At 39.7% G+C, this 14,792-nt stretch overlaps 1 protein-coding gene across 1 annotated transcript; it reads left to right on the top strand.

The window, feature by feature from the left end:
* The first annotated feature begins 7,837 nt into the window (after positions 1–7,837).
* Positions 7,838–9,584, top strand: LOC121378991 (testis-specific serine/threonine-protein kinase 3-like). The gene has a single exon (XM_041507421.1). The coding sequence runs from the start codon at positions 8,196–8,198 to the stop codon at positions 9,048–9,050; it is 855 nt and encodes a 284-aa protein (XP_041363355.1). The 5' UTR covers positions 7,838–8,195; the 3' UTR covers positions 9,051–9,584.
* The last annotated feature ends 5,208 nt before the right edge of the window (positions 9,585–14,792 follow it).

The raw sequence follows: 14,792 nt of genomic DNA, 5'->3' as shown, positions 1-14,792 counted from the left end.
CTGCTACATTTTTTTCCATTAATAGCAAGGGATCTTTTATATTCACCATCCCACAGACAGAATAGCATATACCACGGCCTTTGATATACCAGTTGTGCTACACTGACTGGAATGAGAAATAGGTCAGTCGACCTACCGATAGGGATCGATCCCAGACCGACCACGCATCAGGCTAGCGCTTTACCACTGGGCTACGTCCCACCCTTGTTTAGCATTTAAGTAGTTTTCAAAAATGCGCCCCCCCCCCCCCCCCCCCCCCCCCAAAAAAAAAACCCCAAAACAAACCCCAACAACAAACAAACAAACAAAAAACCTCAAGATTTATGCATATATTATCAAGGGTCAGATTTTACTGCAGTAATGTTTAGAAGTCATTTCTGATCAAAATGTGCTAAAATAAAACAAAACTAGCAAAGAATTTCCAAAAGACCACTGGCCCTTAATTAATTTTGTCGAGTTTACATTTAGTTAACACATCTAATCTGTGCACTGTAGTGTTTGTATGTAATGCTTGACACACACCTGCTGATTAACGCCGACTTGACTGTCGAGCCGGCAGGAGTCTGAAAATGTGCACCTGCACACACCAGCCGACGCGAGAGTCTAATCAAGGAAAAAAAGATTTTTATACACGTTAAGAACGCAACACCAATATTTATGCTTTATGGAGAGTTAGGGAGAACGCCTGTCGAGTTAATTATATATAGAAGAATGGTATGTTACTGGGCGCGACTGATATCAGGAAAACAATCAAAATTGTCTACTCTTTTATACAAAATTATGTTAAATGACCACCTTACTAACGGAACTAACTATAACTGGATTAATACTGTTAAAAACACACTGAATAACTTGGGAATGGGTGATATCTGGATAAGACAATCTTTCATATCAGTAAATTGTCTCTCGCAACAAATTAAACAAAGGCTATGCGATCACTATTTACAAACATGGAAAAATAACATATCACTGTCATCGAGAGGCAACACTTACCGATTATACAAAGAACAACTATTTTTCGAAAGCTATATCAATAAACTACCAGAAAAAATGTGGACAGCACTCTTAAAATTTAGAACGTCTAACCATTACCTACTCGTTGAAATTGGACGTTGGAATAATATACTCATAGAAGATAGAATTTGCACATTATGTAATGTAATAGACATTGGCGACGAGTTCCATTATCTTTTTATTTGCCATTTTTTCCATAATTAAGAGTCCAATTGCTACACCCATATTATTATACGTGACCAAGTATTTATAAATTTAGAGAACTAATGGAGAATAAACGAATTAGTACCCTAAAGAAATTATCATATTTCATAAATATAATAACTAATGAATTCAAACGCCCTTGACTACAAACACCATCAAAACCAAACATAATTAACAAAATACTATCATCATCCACTGCACCATATATAAGTTTAACAATCTATTCGTTTATAAGTACTTGGATACCCGTATATTTGTATTAAATATCTGTATTATTACATAATATATTGATGTGCGTGATTGTATGTGTTTGCGTATGTATTGTTATTAATGTATTTACTGTCAGCCATCTTGTCACGTGTATATAACAAAATGTTTATGTATATATTCCTCCTATGCCGCTGTGTAACGGCCCGAGTGTAAATAAAGTCTAGTCTTGTCTTGTCTTGTGGATTTTTTTCCTGCACACACCTACCTATTAGCGCCGACGGGTCTGTCGATTCTGCGTTAATCTGTTCGTGTGTGTCAACCATAAACCACGCTGAGAATTTAATGAACCTTATTTTAACAATGTGTGTGTATTTTGATGGAAACGCTACGTATACATTCCAACGATCGGGTCAGTGAAGGTAACATAAGAGAATGTCGTGTTGGCTTGTGATACTGTGATTCTGATTAACATTGGTAGATGATTGCTTTTTAATTATTCATGGGCCAGGACGTGGTCGGTCTAGGATCGATTCCCCTCGATGGGCCCATTGGGTTATATATCTGCCCAGCCATTGCTCCACAACTAGTATGTGCTGTTATATCTATGGGATAGTGCATATACATGTAAAAGACCCCTTGCTACTAATCGAAAAAAAATGTAGCGGGTTTCCTCTCTGTGACTGAATTACCAAATGTTTGATAAATCAATGTGCTCTAGTGGTGTCTTTAAACAAAACAAACTTTTTTTTTTTTTTACTTTAAATTATTCTTTTATGATATATATTTTTTAAATTTATTATCTTGCGATACTGTCATATTTAAAACCCACAGAAAACGTGTGTATCGATGTTCCACCAATAAAACTGATATTCACTCAATAATTTTGACTCGATTTATTTTTCATTCTGTCATCTGAGTTGTCGGTCCAGGACAGCATTTGATGGTTAATGAGAGAGAGATGTGAAACTTTGAACTTTATTTTAGAACACTCAGGCCGTCAAACGACAGCATATGAGGAATTATTGTACAATGGGTATTTTACAATAACAAGATGACAATATGAGCTCTTAGAATATATACACACATAATTAAAAAAAAAACCCGAATATTTCTGTCTCTGTAAAGCTTTATTTCATGTTTTATATTTAATTTTTAATGATTTGTCTATTTTATATTTATATCATATGTTCAATGACTTTTACACTGAACATATGATATAAATATATAATAGACAAATCATTAAAAATTAAATATAAAACATACACAGAGACAGAAATATTCGAACTAAATTAAAAGTAGCTATATACACGTTTTTGGATGAAGGCATGTCTGTGGTGGTCATTGAGCTATTCAATCCTATCGAGTTAGAAAAAAGAAAGAAAGAAATGTTTTATTTAACGACGCACTCAACACATTTTTATTTACGGTTATATGGCATCAGACATAATATGGTTACGGACCAGACACATTTTGAGAGGAAACCCGCTGTCACCACTAAATGGGCTACTCTTTTCGATTAACAGCAAGAGATCTTTGATATGCACCATACCACAGATAGGATAGTACATACCACGGCCTTTATTGCACCAGTTGTGGAGAACTGGTTGGAACAAGAAATAGTCCAATGGGTTCACCGACGGGGATCGATTCTAGACCGACCGCACATCACGCGAACTCTGTACCACTGGGCTACGTCTCGCCCCTTTTTCGGGTTAGAGCCAGAAGTGCTATGCGAACCCGGTACCTTGATTTATTAATCATCGGCTATTGGATGTCAAATATTTGGTAAATCCGACATATGGTGTTAGAGAGGAAACACGCTACATTTTTCCAATAATAGCAAGGGATCTTTTATATGCACCATCCCATAGACAGGAAAGCACATATCACGGCTTTTAATATACCAGTCGTGGTACACTGGCTGGAACGAAACTTCACCACAGAGTCCTGTGAAAATTATAAAGGTTGTCAAAAATAAAATTGGTTATGGTGTGTGGAACGGGTAGCTTTTCTTTACGAAGACTATCCCGAGTACTCTGATCGTAAGAGAGCAAGACGGACGTTTGGACAGTTTGTGAAGCAAGTATTTTAACTGTCCAAACGTCCGTCTTGCTGTGTTACAATTAGAGTACTGAGTACTCGGGCTACATCGAGACAGGCTTTAGTATTGGTTTAAAACATTTTTTTTCAAAACCACGCCAACTATAAATGTTTTTTTATTTTCATTTTTAACCGTAAGTGTTACTTCATTTTCGTTTCTTCACCATTCATCTGAGAAAGGCCTACAAAACAAAGCAGATGAACACTGCCTAATTTGCATAAATCCAATTTGGCCGTTACAATAATAATTAGTCATTTCGTACATTTTACCAAATACGACAAATGGAAAAGAGAGAAGAAGAAAAAACCCGTGCATCGTTGGTTAGTTCCAGGGGAAATAACCCCTCGACTCTGTATTACCGAATATTATATGTTGCTTCCCTTGACAAATGTTTTCTCTTCTTTAATTCTGAATTTTCTTCTCGGTGAATAGGTAATAAAATCTAATTACTTTAAAGTTACTTAACTTTTGGTCAAAATTGAGGTCATTTAATTTATTTTCTTACAATCGGTGGTGAGAATAGCATGTGTTATTTTTGATAACACATAGTTGTTTACATATGTACGTGTTTTAACAATTTCAAGACACGACTGGCTGCTCCCAAGTGATGACTAGATACCAATGTCATACGTCCAATAAAACAACGCGGTGGAAATCGATTACACTGTGACGTATAGTTAACTTGACAATATTGTCTTTGACGCGTAAGTCAGCTACAAGTGCAACGGCTGTAAATGACTTTTAGTCGAAAAAGATGTTAAAATTTGCTTAAAACCTGGTTTTTGAGGATATGTAAGAAATAGAATAATACATTCGTGTCCGTTAGATACCATTTATCTCACAATCCGTTGTTTAAAAACGTATTAAACTCGCTTTCGCTCGTTAGATACATTTTAAAACAACTCGTCAGATAAATGGTATCTAACGTCCACTCATGTATTATTCTCTATTATCAAGTTACTAGATTGTTTGCAGTTTATTTTAATTTTTAATTAAAAATGGAAAATTACCATTGGTAGAACCACGTCGTGACAAAGCATGCAGTGACCAAATCAATTTCTCACTCAAGATATCGTAAAACGATTTATACACCCTTTGGTGAGAACATTATTCGTATTTGCTTATGATAACACATACCAATAACACACATGTAATATTAATTTTTATAACGATATATATCGATTGTTTGCTGCTAGGTGATGACTGGGTTGCCACAGCCAGTGGAAAAAAGTACGATCGAAATTGATTGCTCTGTGAGGTGGTAACGCTTTCTTCTGATGCGCAGTCGGTCTAGTGTCGATCCCCGTCGGTTTCTCGGTCCAGTCAGTACACCACGACTGGTATATCAAAGGCCGTGGTATGTGCTTTCCTGTCTGTGGAATGGTGTAAAAAAAAAAAAAAAAAAATCCCTTGCTACTAATGGAAAAATATAGCGGATTTCCTTTCTAAGACTATATATCAAAATTACCTAATGTATGTCATCCAATAGCCGATGACTAATACATCAGTGTTCTCTAGTGGTGTCTGTAAACAAAGCAAACTTTAAACTTCTTCCTTTCTGTGTATTCAGACCAAAGCGCTGTCGACACTACAGGTCTCACTAGATAGTTGACTTCCGGGTGAGAGTTCATTGATCACAGTCCACTATAGTTCCTAATTGTGACACGTGTTATGGTTCACATATTCACTTCCAGGAAATGGTGAATAATTAAAACAATATGTGTGTTTAATGGTAAGCTTTCTGGCTGTATTTTGCCCATGTTATTTTGTAATATTGTGCATTGACCTTTTGGGACATGGGTGTATAGCACAAGAGACAGCCGGAGTGAATCGGTTAAAAAACAAACAAACAAAAAACACCTGTTCGGACCGGTACTACAGCCAGATGCGGTCATATAGCACAAAACAGACGGAAATGTTCTCAATTTTGGAGTGAAAATAAATGCTTATATAATGTATGTTCGCAATGGTGTATGTTCTACTGGCAATCTTTATTTGAAGTTGGGCAAGTTAACATGGATTTCAGTGGCAGATGGCATCTGTGTAGTGAGACCACAGTCGTGTCTTCTTGTTTTTAGTTTTGTTAAGGCCACCGCAGACATTTGCAACTTGTTGCATGCAATTGAAATTGCATGATTGCAAACAACTTTTTTCTCGTTGCGACAACCAGCAATTTTAGTCTAGTAGTGATCACGTGACAGTCAAAATGGCGGGTTTTTCTCCGTATTTGTTTCGACGGTGGTCATCGAGACACATTCTACTCATTCATTCATTAAAGGGTTAACGTGTGTATATACCACGAAGGTTTCACACACGCCTGTCATGGGCTTAATCTCTGACATTCGCCAGTGACTAAGTCTAGGACAAGGGGGGGGGGGGGGGAGTATGAGTTTGAAGTGGACGGAATTTGGAATACAAGTATTTAATAGGGTCCAGCGACTGCGCGGACCGACTAGAAGGCACTAAGTAGACACCGAGTATGGGCCATGCTCTGATTGGCTGAATTTCGATTCCTTCGGTTCTACCTGTAAAAAACTAAGTCTACGGAGAATAACTGCACCTAAAAATCATGTCCGGACTAAGAATTTAAACCCAAAAGTAAGTTTGACTGCTCGGCCGAAAAGGTTTTAAGGTGATTTGAGCAATTGAACGGGCGCCAAAGTAAAATGCGTTGGACTATTTATAAAAAAAATAAACATAAGAATTTTGAACGCGGCCAAAAGGTTTTAGAGTCCAACTAAGCCCAAAAAGAAGGTTACCTGTCCTAGTTAAGGTTGGCGCAGCAGGACTCATGGCGAGTTGATGGACTGTTCAGGTCTGAAGTTGGGGAGTCCTTCAGTCAAGACCTGGATGTTGCGGTCGATGGCTCCTGGGTAGATGTCCCGCAATACCATCTTTAAGATGCGATGGATGGTCGCGTTGGACATCGTTGGCATCAGGAGTCCCTGCCTGTACAGTCCGTCCTGCTGGGCTGTCACGTAGAGTTGTTTGGATACTTCCCCTGTCCAGTTGGAAGTTGGCGCCACTGATTTTCGATCCAAGGTCCCTTGAGGTGTTTGTTATCGGTAAAGTCACCGATATCCGCTCCTCTGTATTTCGTCGGGAGTTTTTCGCAGACGAGAATCCAGTCGGGGTCGTCGGACATCTTTGGTACGGTGACCGATGACATCTTCCTCCTCATGGATTCTCGCTGGACCGCCGCTGGGTCGACAACAACTACCGGAGGTGGTGGTGGACTTGACGGTGGGTCATTGATGGCCACGTGGCCCGTGTCCATAGTAGAAGGGGCCGCCACTGTCAGTGGAGCTGACAGCTTTGGTCGTTCCTGGCGAGTGCTTCGGTCGAGCAGGTAAACTCGGTTGAGCACCGCCCCCGGTGGTTGAGCCACCGGGTTTGGATCACCCTGCGCCGCTCCTAATCTCGCCCTCCTCTTCGGGACAGGAGGGGCCACCCCTGGCGGTTGAACCGCCAAGTTAGGTCCCCCCCCCCCCCCCCCGTGAAGTCTTGGGTCGCCTCCTCCGTCTTCTGCTAGGTGCACGTTGCTTCCTATCACTGCCGTAAATCAACGTGACGGTCGCCGAGTCGCCATTGTGCTCGATCCGGTACTTGGACAATGGCCCAAGCGATCGCAGCACAGCCCCCAGTGTGTGTGTGTGGGGGGGGGGGGGGGGGGGGGGGGGGGGGAGAGAGAAATCTCCACGTTCTCTAAACACAACTTCATTGCTTGAGAGTCAGGCAGTAGTCCACATTCTACAACATATTTTTTTGACGAAGAAGATTGAATTTACGTAAAGTTGCACGGAATTCGTCCCGCACGCTTTTTGGTCCTTTAGGATATAACCACATAATTTGTGTAGAAAACCTATAATATAACCTGGTATTCCAAGCGCAGATTCCATTCCTGCAAGGCACATCTCCCTTTTAGCCGTGTTGCTATATTCAGGGGATGCTGTGTCAAACGACATAGCATTGTCTGCCACGTTACCACTACTTCATCCTCTTTTTCTGTAAATCACATGCTGCCATTTTGAGTCATGTGATCACTATCTATCCGTTCATTGGCAATTTAAATTATTGCGTCAATGTTTTGTTGCATTGAAGACGCACACGTTTGCGACGGTGTGCAATTAGATGCAATTACATGCAATAAAATCAAACATGTTTGATGGGAGCAATTTCAGTTGCATGCAACAAAAATTGCATCGCAGGCTAGCGCACACGATGCAACGACGTACGATTTTTGTTGCATGCAACAAAAATTTGCACCTTGTTGCAAAGGTCTGCGGTGGCCTTTATATGTAACTATGACGTCATAGTGGCTTGACGTAAAATGATAATTAAGTCACGTATTTTTATGCGTGGAATCTAGATAGTTTAGCTAAAACAAAATACTGAGTTAATGTACCCTATTTTAAACATAAGGATGATAACCACCGTTTACAGTGCTGTAGAAAGGTGTAGATAACTTTGTTTTCCCTCGTAAATTATTCCATCCTTTATTACAAGCCACCCAATAGCCGATGTGTATTTGTGTTCTGGGGTGTCGTTAAACATTCATTATTACAAGTGAAATGTTATCCACGGTACTCCGGAGAGCCTTGTATCTCTTTAGGGGGTAGGTACGACAGATGTACACAAGTGCATTAGCGTGATTACACAGTTAGTGATGTCGATACGTCCATCCTTTGTTACGAACGAATTTGCAGAACTGGCCGAGATGCTGGACGACAAAGGTTACTTATTGGGTTCCAAGATCGGCTCGGGAACCTATTCCCAGGTGCGACTCGTCAAGAGAAAGTCGGACGGTAAAACTCTAGTGACGAAAATCATCAACATAAAGTCTGCCGCACAGGACTACGTAGAGACGTTTCTTCCCAGAGAGCTGGACATCATGGTCAAAGTGCACCACGAGCACATCGCCAGCGTGGAGGAGATCATTCACATCGACGACTGGGTGTTCGTTATAATGGAATACGCGGCCAAAGGCGATATGATGGACTTCATTACCAACAAGGGCGCCATGAGCGAGCAGGAGGCCAAGCGCGCGTTCAGGCAGATGGCCATGGCTGTAGACTATCTCCACGAGAACAACATAATCCATCGAGACATCAAGTGTGAAAATATCCTCATCAAGGAAAACGGAGACATCATTGTTAGCGATTTCGGCTTTTCTCGGACGATCAAGGACAACGAATTGTGCAGGACATACTGCGGAAGCTGTGCGTACGCTTGTCCACAGATCATTCGAGGGATTCCCTACGACGGCAAAGGCAGTGACGTGTGGGGTATGGGCTGCGTTCTGTTCGTCATGCTGTTTGGCAAGATGCCCTTCGATGACATCAGTCTCAAGAGGATGATTCAGTCCCAGGACAAAGGCATATCGCTGTCCAGAAGAGTGGCAAACCCACTTCCGGAGTCGTGCAAATGTTTACTGAAAAGTGTTTTGGAGCCAGACCAGACTAAAAGATACACCACTAAAGATATCCTGAACAGTGAATGGTTGAAAGAAGGTGATAAATGAAAGGAAAAACCGATACCACAACCAGATCAGTAGTGAATATACTCAGTTCTAGATTCAGGCGCGGATGCATGATTTGTTCCAGGAAAGGTGTTCCACTTTACAAAGTGTACCTACTGTATTCAAAATAACACTTAAAATGCATCATATATAGGCAGGTTTTCCATGAAAACACAAGCCGACCAAAATAATTACACCGCGGGATAGGGGGATGTACCCCCAGCTCGATCCGCGCCTGATTTAATTGATCTGTTTTTAACTGAATAAGACAACAAAAATGCATTAGTTAAAATACTGACAACAGGGCTGAACCAACTGGGGGAGAGACATTTTTAAAAATCGGGACACAGTAGCAAGACAAAAAATCGTAGTTCTGAACTAAAATATTGAAGAAATTAAAAAGAAAATATGTGTATATAGCACTAATTTTTGTTGAATCTGTTATGTTTTAGGTTAGTTTGTATTTCTTTTATACAGTTAAGTAGTAGTATACCATTAGTTCTCGTGTGTACCCGTCGCGAAAAGAGTTCGCTTGTTCTTTTGTTTTATTTTTGTTTTGCATAGATCCATGTTTGAAGGCTAATTATTTGTAATATGATGTACATTTTTAAGCTTAGTGACAGCAAAGGAGTTATTTGTTCACGAGGAGTGCAAATTGTTTGGCTGTAATGAGGCTCGGTATTCATACACCGGGTTTTAATCGTAATAAAAGTGGGGCGCGACCTTTTGGGGGGTAATTATCAAACAAGCTGATTTTGTAATAGCTAAACCTTTATTCAACTGAGTAGTTTTGTAAGGTTTGATGAGCAAAGTTTCCATAAATATATGTCATATCCGTCAACTCCCACTTAAGTGTGGTTTGTATGGGTTTGAACATTGTCAAGTATGCACCCAAAAGCATACAGTTTTGGGACATATTTTGGAATGTAATACAACAATTTAACTCAGAATATTTTAAATGAGTCCTCTTTATAATTATGACCCTTTTTTAATTTCATTGAGACTAAAATACATGTATCTTTCTTTATTTTTAAACCATAGGTGGTCATTTAGGAATTCCAGGGGCTGGCATGCATAAATCAAAGCTGGAGATTCACAAATAACCTGATGTCTTCTACCTTAAGAGAAGATAGTTTAGTACAGAAGACTAATTTGCAATGAATCTGTATACTAACAAAAGTACACTGAAAAGTGAAAATGTCTGCTCGTTTCTGCCGTGCCTGGGAATACCTGTTTTCATACTATGGAATTTACTACAACGTATTTATTTCTGAGCCGATTGTTTTCTAAATAGTAAATAGTGGGTGGTCTTTTTTGTGTGTTATTTCAAAATACTTTTACTTTTCTTTTTACGTCAAGCCAAACTGAATTTTTTTTATTTTAAAAACAACAACAACAAAACAGTTGTAGGAGGATGGGAAAGACTACAGCAGAGTTTTCTGTTGGGGTTTTTCAGATGGGATTCCCGGGGTGTGTATATATATATATATATATATACAATTTATACATTTCTTTAACATAATTATAATAGATATTAATTTTGTAAACAATAATCTGATAATTTGCATAGGTAGCCTAGAAGGAAATAAACCGCGATAGAGTTATGGTTTAGTTTAGACATCAGCTAGCAGCAAATAGTCTTGACCATACAAGGCGTTAGTTATAAGTAGGCGTCAAAAGAACGGGCCGTGTTGTTGACTGTCATAAATGACTACGAGTACGAATAGATAACCCATGACCCAAACGAAAATTCCATGACTTTCCATGACCCGTACGAACCCTGTATATCTGGCCACTGAATTACATCAAATTATTTGTATTAGTCTGCTGTGTTAAAAAAAAATCCTACCACTGGCAAATATACTCCTTTATTTCACTAAATCATATTGCGCAACGGCCACCTGTTAGATAGACGAGGGGAGCAATTAACAGTTACAGCGACTCGTGGCAGCAAAGAGCGCGCACATGAAAGATGGAATTTCAGACACCGATGAATCAAACGTCTTGTTGATTGTGACTGGACATGCCAAAACCTTTGGTAACTCGGCGGACTACCGGGGTTAGACAACTGGTAGTCCGAGTGAGAAATCGGTAGCCCCGGGCTACCGCTAAGACCCCCCCCCCCCTCTCTCTCTCTCTCTCTCTCTCTCTCTCTCTCTCTCTCTCTCTCTCTCTCTCTCTCTCAAAAATCAATGTGCTCTAGTGGCGTCGTTAAATAAAACAAACTTCTCTCTCCCTCCCTCCCTCTCTCTCTCTCTCTCTCTCTCTCTCTCTCTCTCTCTCTCTCTCTCTCTGTGTGTGTGTGTGTGTGTGTAATTTTCCACACGCCAGGCATGTAACATTTATGTCAGATGAAATAATATTGATACGAAAATCTGGACAATGTTGTGCTGTTAAAGCTTTTTAAAATGTTACCTTTAAACCTATTAGCAAGTGGCAGATGGTCGTTTACAGCAGGTGGCCTTTATCAGCAAATGGTCGTATAGGCAGCTGACCTTTATGAGCAAGCAGTCTGTAGAATAGATGGGTTTTATCAGCTGATTGGTTGTATGAGTCAGTAGCATTTTCTTGGTGTCCTCCCATAAGACAGACGTCCCATAACGCAGACGCGTTAAAACAACACAAGACCCATTACTAATTACCTGCCGTTTACCTTGAATAATACATGTAGTAAATAATGGAATAGTCGGATACAATTAAATACAAAACACATAACAAAATTATATAAAATTAGATTTATTTATACACATACATATACCCGGGATACACATTTTAACATGTCTCACGATTCAATTTTCTGTCTGTTCCACAATTTATACTAATTTTAACAGATGTCCAACAGCATCCAAGAACTGAATGGGTGTTTTCTGTTCAAGGGTTAGTTGCGCCTTCAATCTCACGATTCTATTTTCATTCTGCTTATACACCCTCTTTCTTGGTGGTGGGGCAGCTCCAAAGTTTATCTGTCTCAATTTAGCACGTTCGGAGGTCTCTATTCCTTTGATTAATTCTACAAATCGGTATATGTTTGGATGATGAACTTGGATTGAACGATTTATTCTGGAATGAAATCCCTCCAGATTATTATTTGTTCTTGGGCCAGTGGTCGGATGATGGTTCCATACAATCAAAGGGAATCTGGAGTCATCGTCTACCCATGTTAAAACAACATAATCATTAAATGCCTCCGCCTGTGGAACATCAGGTCCGTCGTTCATGGCTTCTAACCATGCATCCTGTACTTGTGCAATGGGCAAAAGTGGTAGTCCAGCAGCCCTCCGAATCCATGTCTGTACAGCTGGATCTTCTTTGTACAAAACAGCAAGACCCAGTTCTTGAGTTTTCCTCCAAATGGCCTGTGTAAAGTGAAAAAAGCACCCTTTTACTTCAGCTTGCGGAAACTCCGTCTCAACTGCCTGGATTGCAGCCATCTCAAAATCAGTCTCAAACTTTACTTGGAGCAAGGGGTTGGTTTAATAATTGTTGAACTTCATTTTTCAACAAACTGAACAGTCTAATGTATGTTATCCTCTGTTTATCGGGAAGAAGAGCAAACACAAGGGGATACATAGTGGTTCCGTCCATAGCATGGATGATGTATAATTGGTTCCACAATGCTGGACAAGAAGAGAAAGTTCCGTCCATAAAAATGGATTCTGCAGCCTGTAGAGCTACGATTTGCTAATCTGTAGAGAACACAAGCATGTTACATGGGCGGATCCAGGAAATATTTTTAGGGGGGGACCAAAAAAGAAGGGCACATTGACTCGTCAAAAGGGCACCTTACTACAAGTTTTGATATTTACAATTAATATGAATTCCTACAGTTCTACGTCATAATATACTAGCAATAATGAAGTAAATTGGCGTCACTCGCGTTAGAACCTCAATGGGGCCCCATTGAGACTCAATAACACAGACACATATCTGCAAGCTTGCGCATGTACACGAAAATCTTGATTTCATTTATCTACAATATAATTATTGTTTACTTAAAAAAAAAAAAATTCTACAAACAAAAAGGGCACTTGGACATTTTGAGGGCACTTGAACAATTTTTTGGGGGGGACGCGTCCCCCTGGTCCCCCCCCCCCTTGGATCCGCCCATGTGTTATCTTCATTTCCATCGCTAAATAACAGGTAGCGTCTTCCGTCATTTGTCTGTGTCCATGGTTCTTCTAGGATGACATCGGCTCTAGTCTGTGGTAGGGCAGGTATCAGAACTCGTCTCTGTCTGTACAGTGCACTGCTCATACTGGGAAAGGAAGGCAAATGAGGAACAGTTTCTAATGCTTGCTTTGCAACCTCATCATTGTATATTTGCTGCATAGGTGTTGTTTCTTCTCTTGCTCGCTTCCGTAGTATGCTGATAAACCGAGCAACATTCGGATCACTTGAAAGATGGTTGTGTTCCGATGTGTTCCGTACAAATTCGCCGACAGTGGTGCATTTCCCGGTACACGTTTTTTGTCACGCATCTCCAGTGAACACTTTCCCCTCTGGTGCGATTCTTTGCAAATAAAAATCCATCCAATATTACTTGTGGTGAACCTTTTTTTGTGATTGAACAAATTCTATCCTTCTAAGACCAGCCATGACTAAAAAACTGAATGACTGTTTTTGGTAGCTACATGCAGTTAATATATAAGAACTTTTATGTTATCTCTGTGCTTAGCTATGGTTTAAATGTATGGTCAATGAAATACAAGACATTGGTCGTCAGAGACATAATACTCATTGATATACAAACAATGTCTATCTGAAGTGAAATGAATTGTATACGGATGTTGCTAAACTCTAAAAACACGGACATCATAAAACACAGTATCTTTACATTTGTTAATTCTGTCTAGCAGATTACAATTAACTTCTCCTAGTTGCCTGTGTGGAATTGGTAGATATAACAATTTTTTTAAATAGGTACTGTCATAACTGTGCGGTAATCATATTGATATAAAAACAAAACATTGTCAATCTGAAGTGAAATGAATTGAATGGAGATATTGCAGTGGAAAATCCACCAAGCACTGTATCTTTACATTTATTAATTGCATTTACCAGATTACAATTAAGCTCTCGCTGTTGTTTGCATGAAATCAGCTCATTAATTAAGACTGCTGTTGCACTGCAGCATAGCTTGCTGAGCAGATTGGAACAATACCATTAACGCAGTCAGGGGTGTACAGGATATATTACATAACCCAATAAAGAGTTTTGTCTATCAAATGGCATGTCTGCCTTATGGGAGTGAACCATTTTCTTTATGAAACAAGTAACAAGTAGGGAAAGCTGTTCTATATATGTAGGCGCACGTGCAGGAAATTGTGCGGGGGTGATGGATGAGGTAGAGGGTTTAGACTGGTGAGCAAAGAGTTTATGGGTTCGGGTCATTCTCCCCCGTTTTGTTGGGCTGAGGTTTTTTTTTTTTTTTTTTTTTTTTTTTTTTTTTTTTGGGGGGGGGGGGGTCAAATACAAATGTAATTAAAGCATTGTGCTATGCACCGGGGTCACTGGCGTAGTCACTATATAATTATGTATGTATCGATGTATTGTTGTATGAATGTATGTATGTATGTATGTATCTATATATCTATGTATGTATGTTTTATAAAATTTAATACCGTTTTTTTTTTTTTTTTTTTTTTTTTTTTTTTAAGGTTTAATTGGGGGGGGGGTCTTGCCCCCCATGCGTCCAACCCCTTCCCCACCCCACTCCGGCTATGCTACTGACCGTGCATTCGGGCT

Source organism: Gigantopelta aegis, chromosome 8 (genome assembly GCF_016097555.1).
Source record: "Gigantopelta aegis isolate Gae_Host chromosome 8, Gae_host_genome, whole genome shotgun sequence".
NCBI classification, from domain to species: Eukaryota; Metazoa; Mollusca; class Gastropoda; order Neomphalida; family Peltospiridae; genus Gigantopelta; species Gigantopelta aegis.
This window is presented reverse-complemented; position numbering and strand designations above follow the sequence as displayed.

Bases quoted from the DNA above. Each gene is read 5' to 3' on its own strand.
- LOC121378991 (XM_041507421.1), top strand. From the start codon at position 8,196: ATGTCGATACGTCCATCCTTTGTTACGAACGAATTTGCAGAACTGGCC.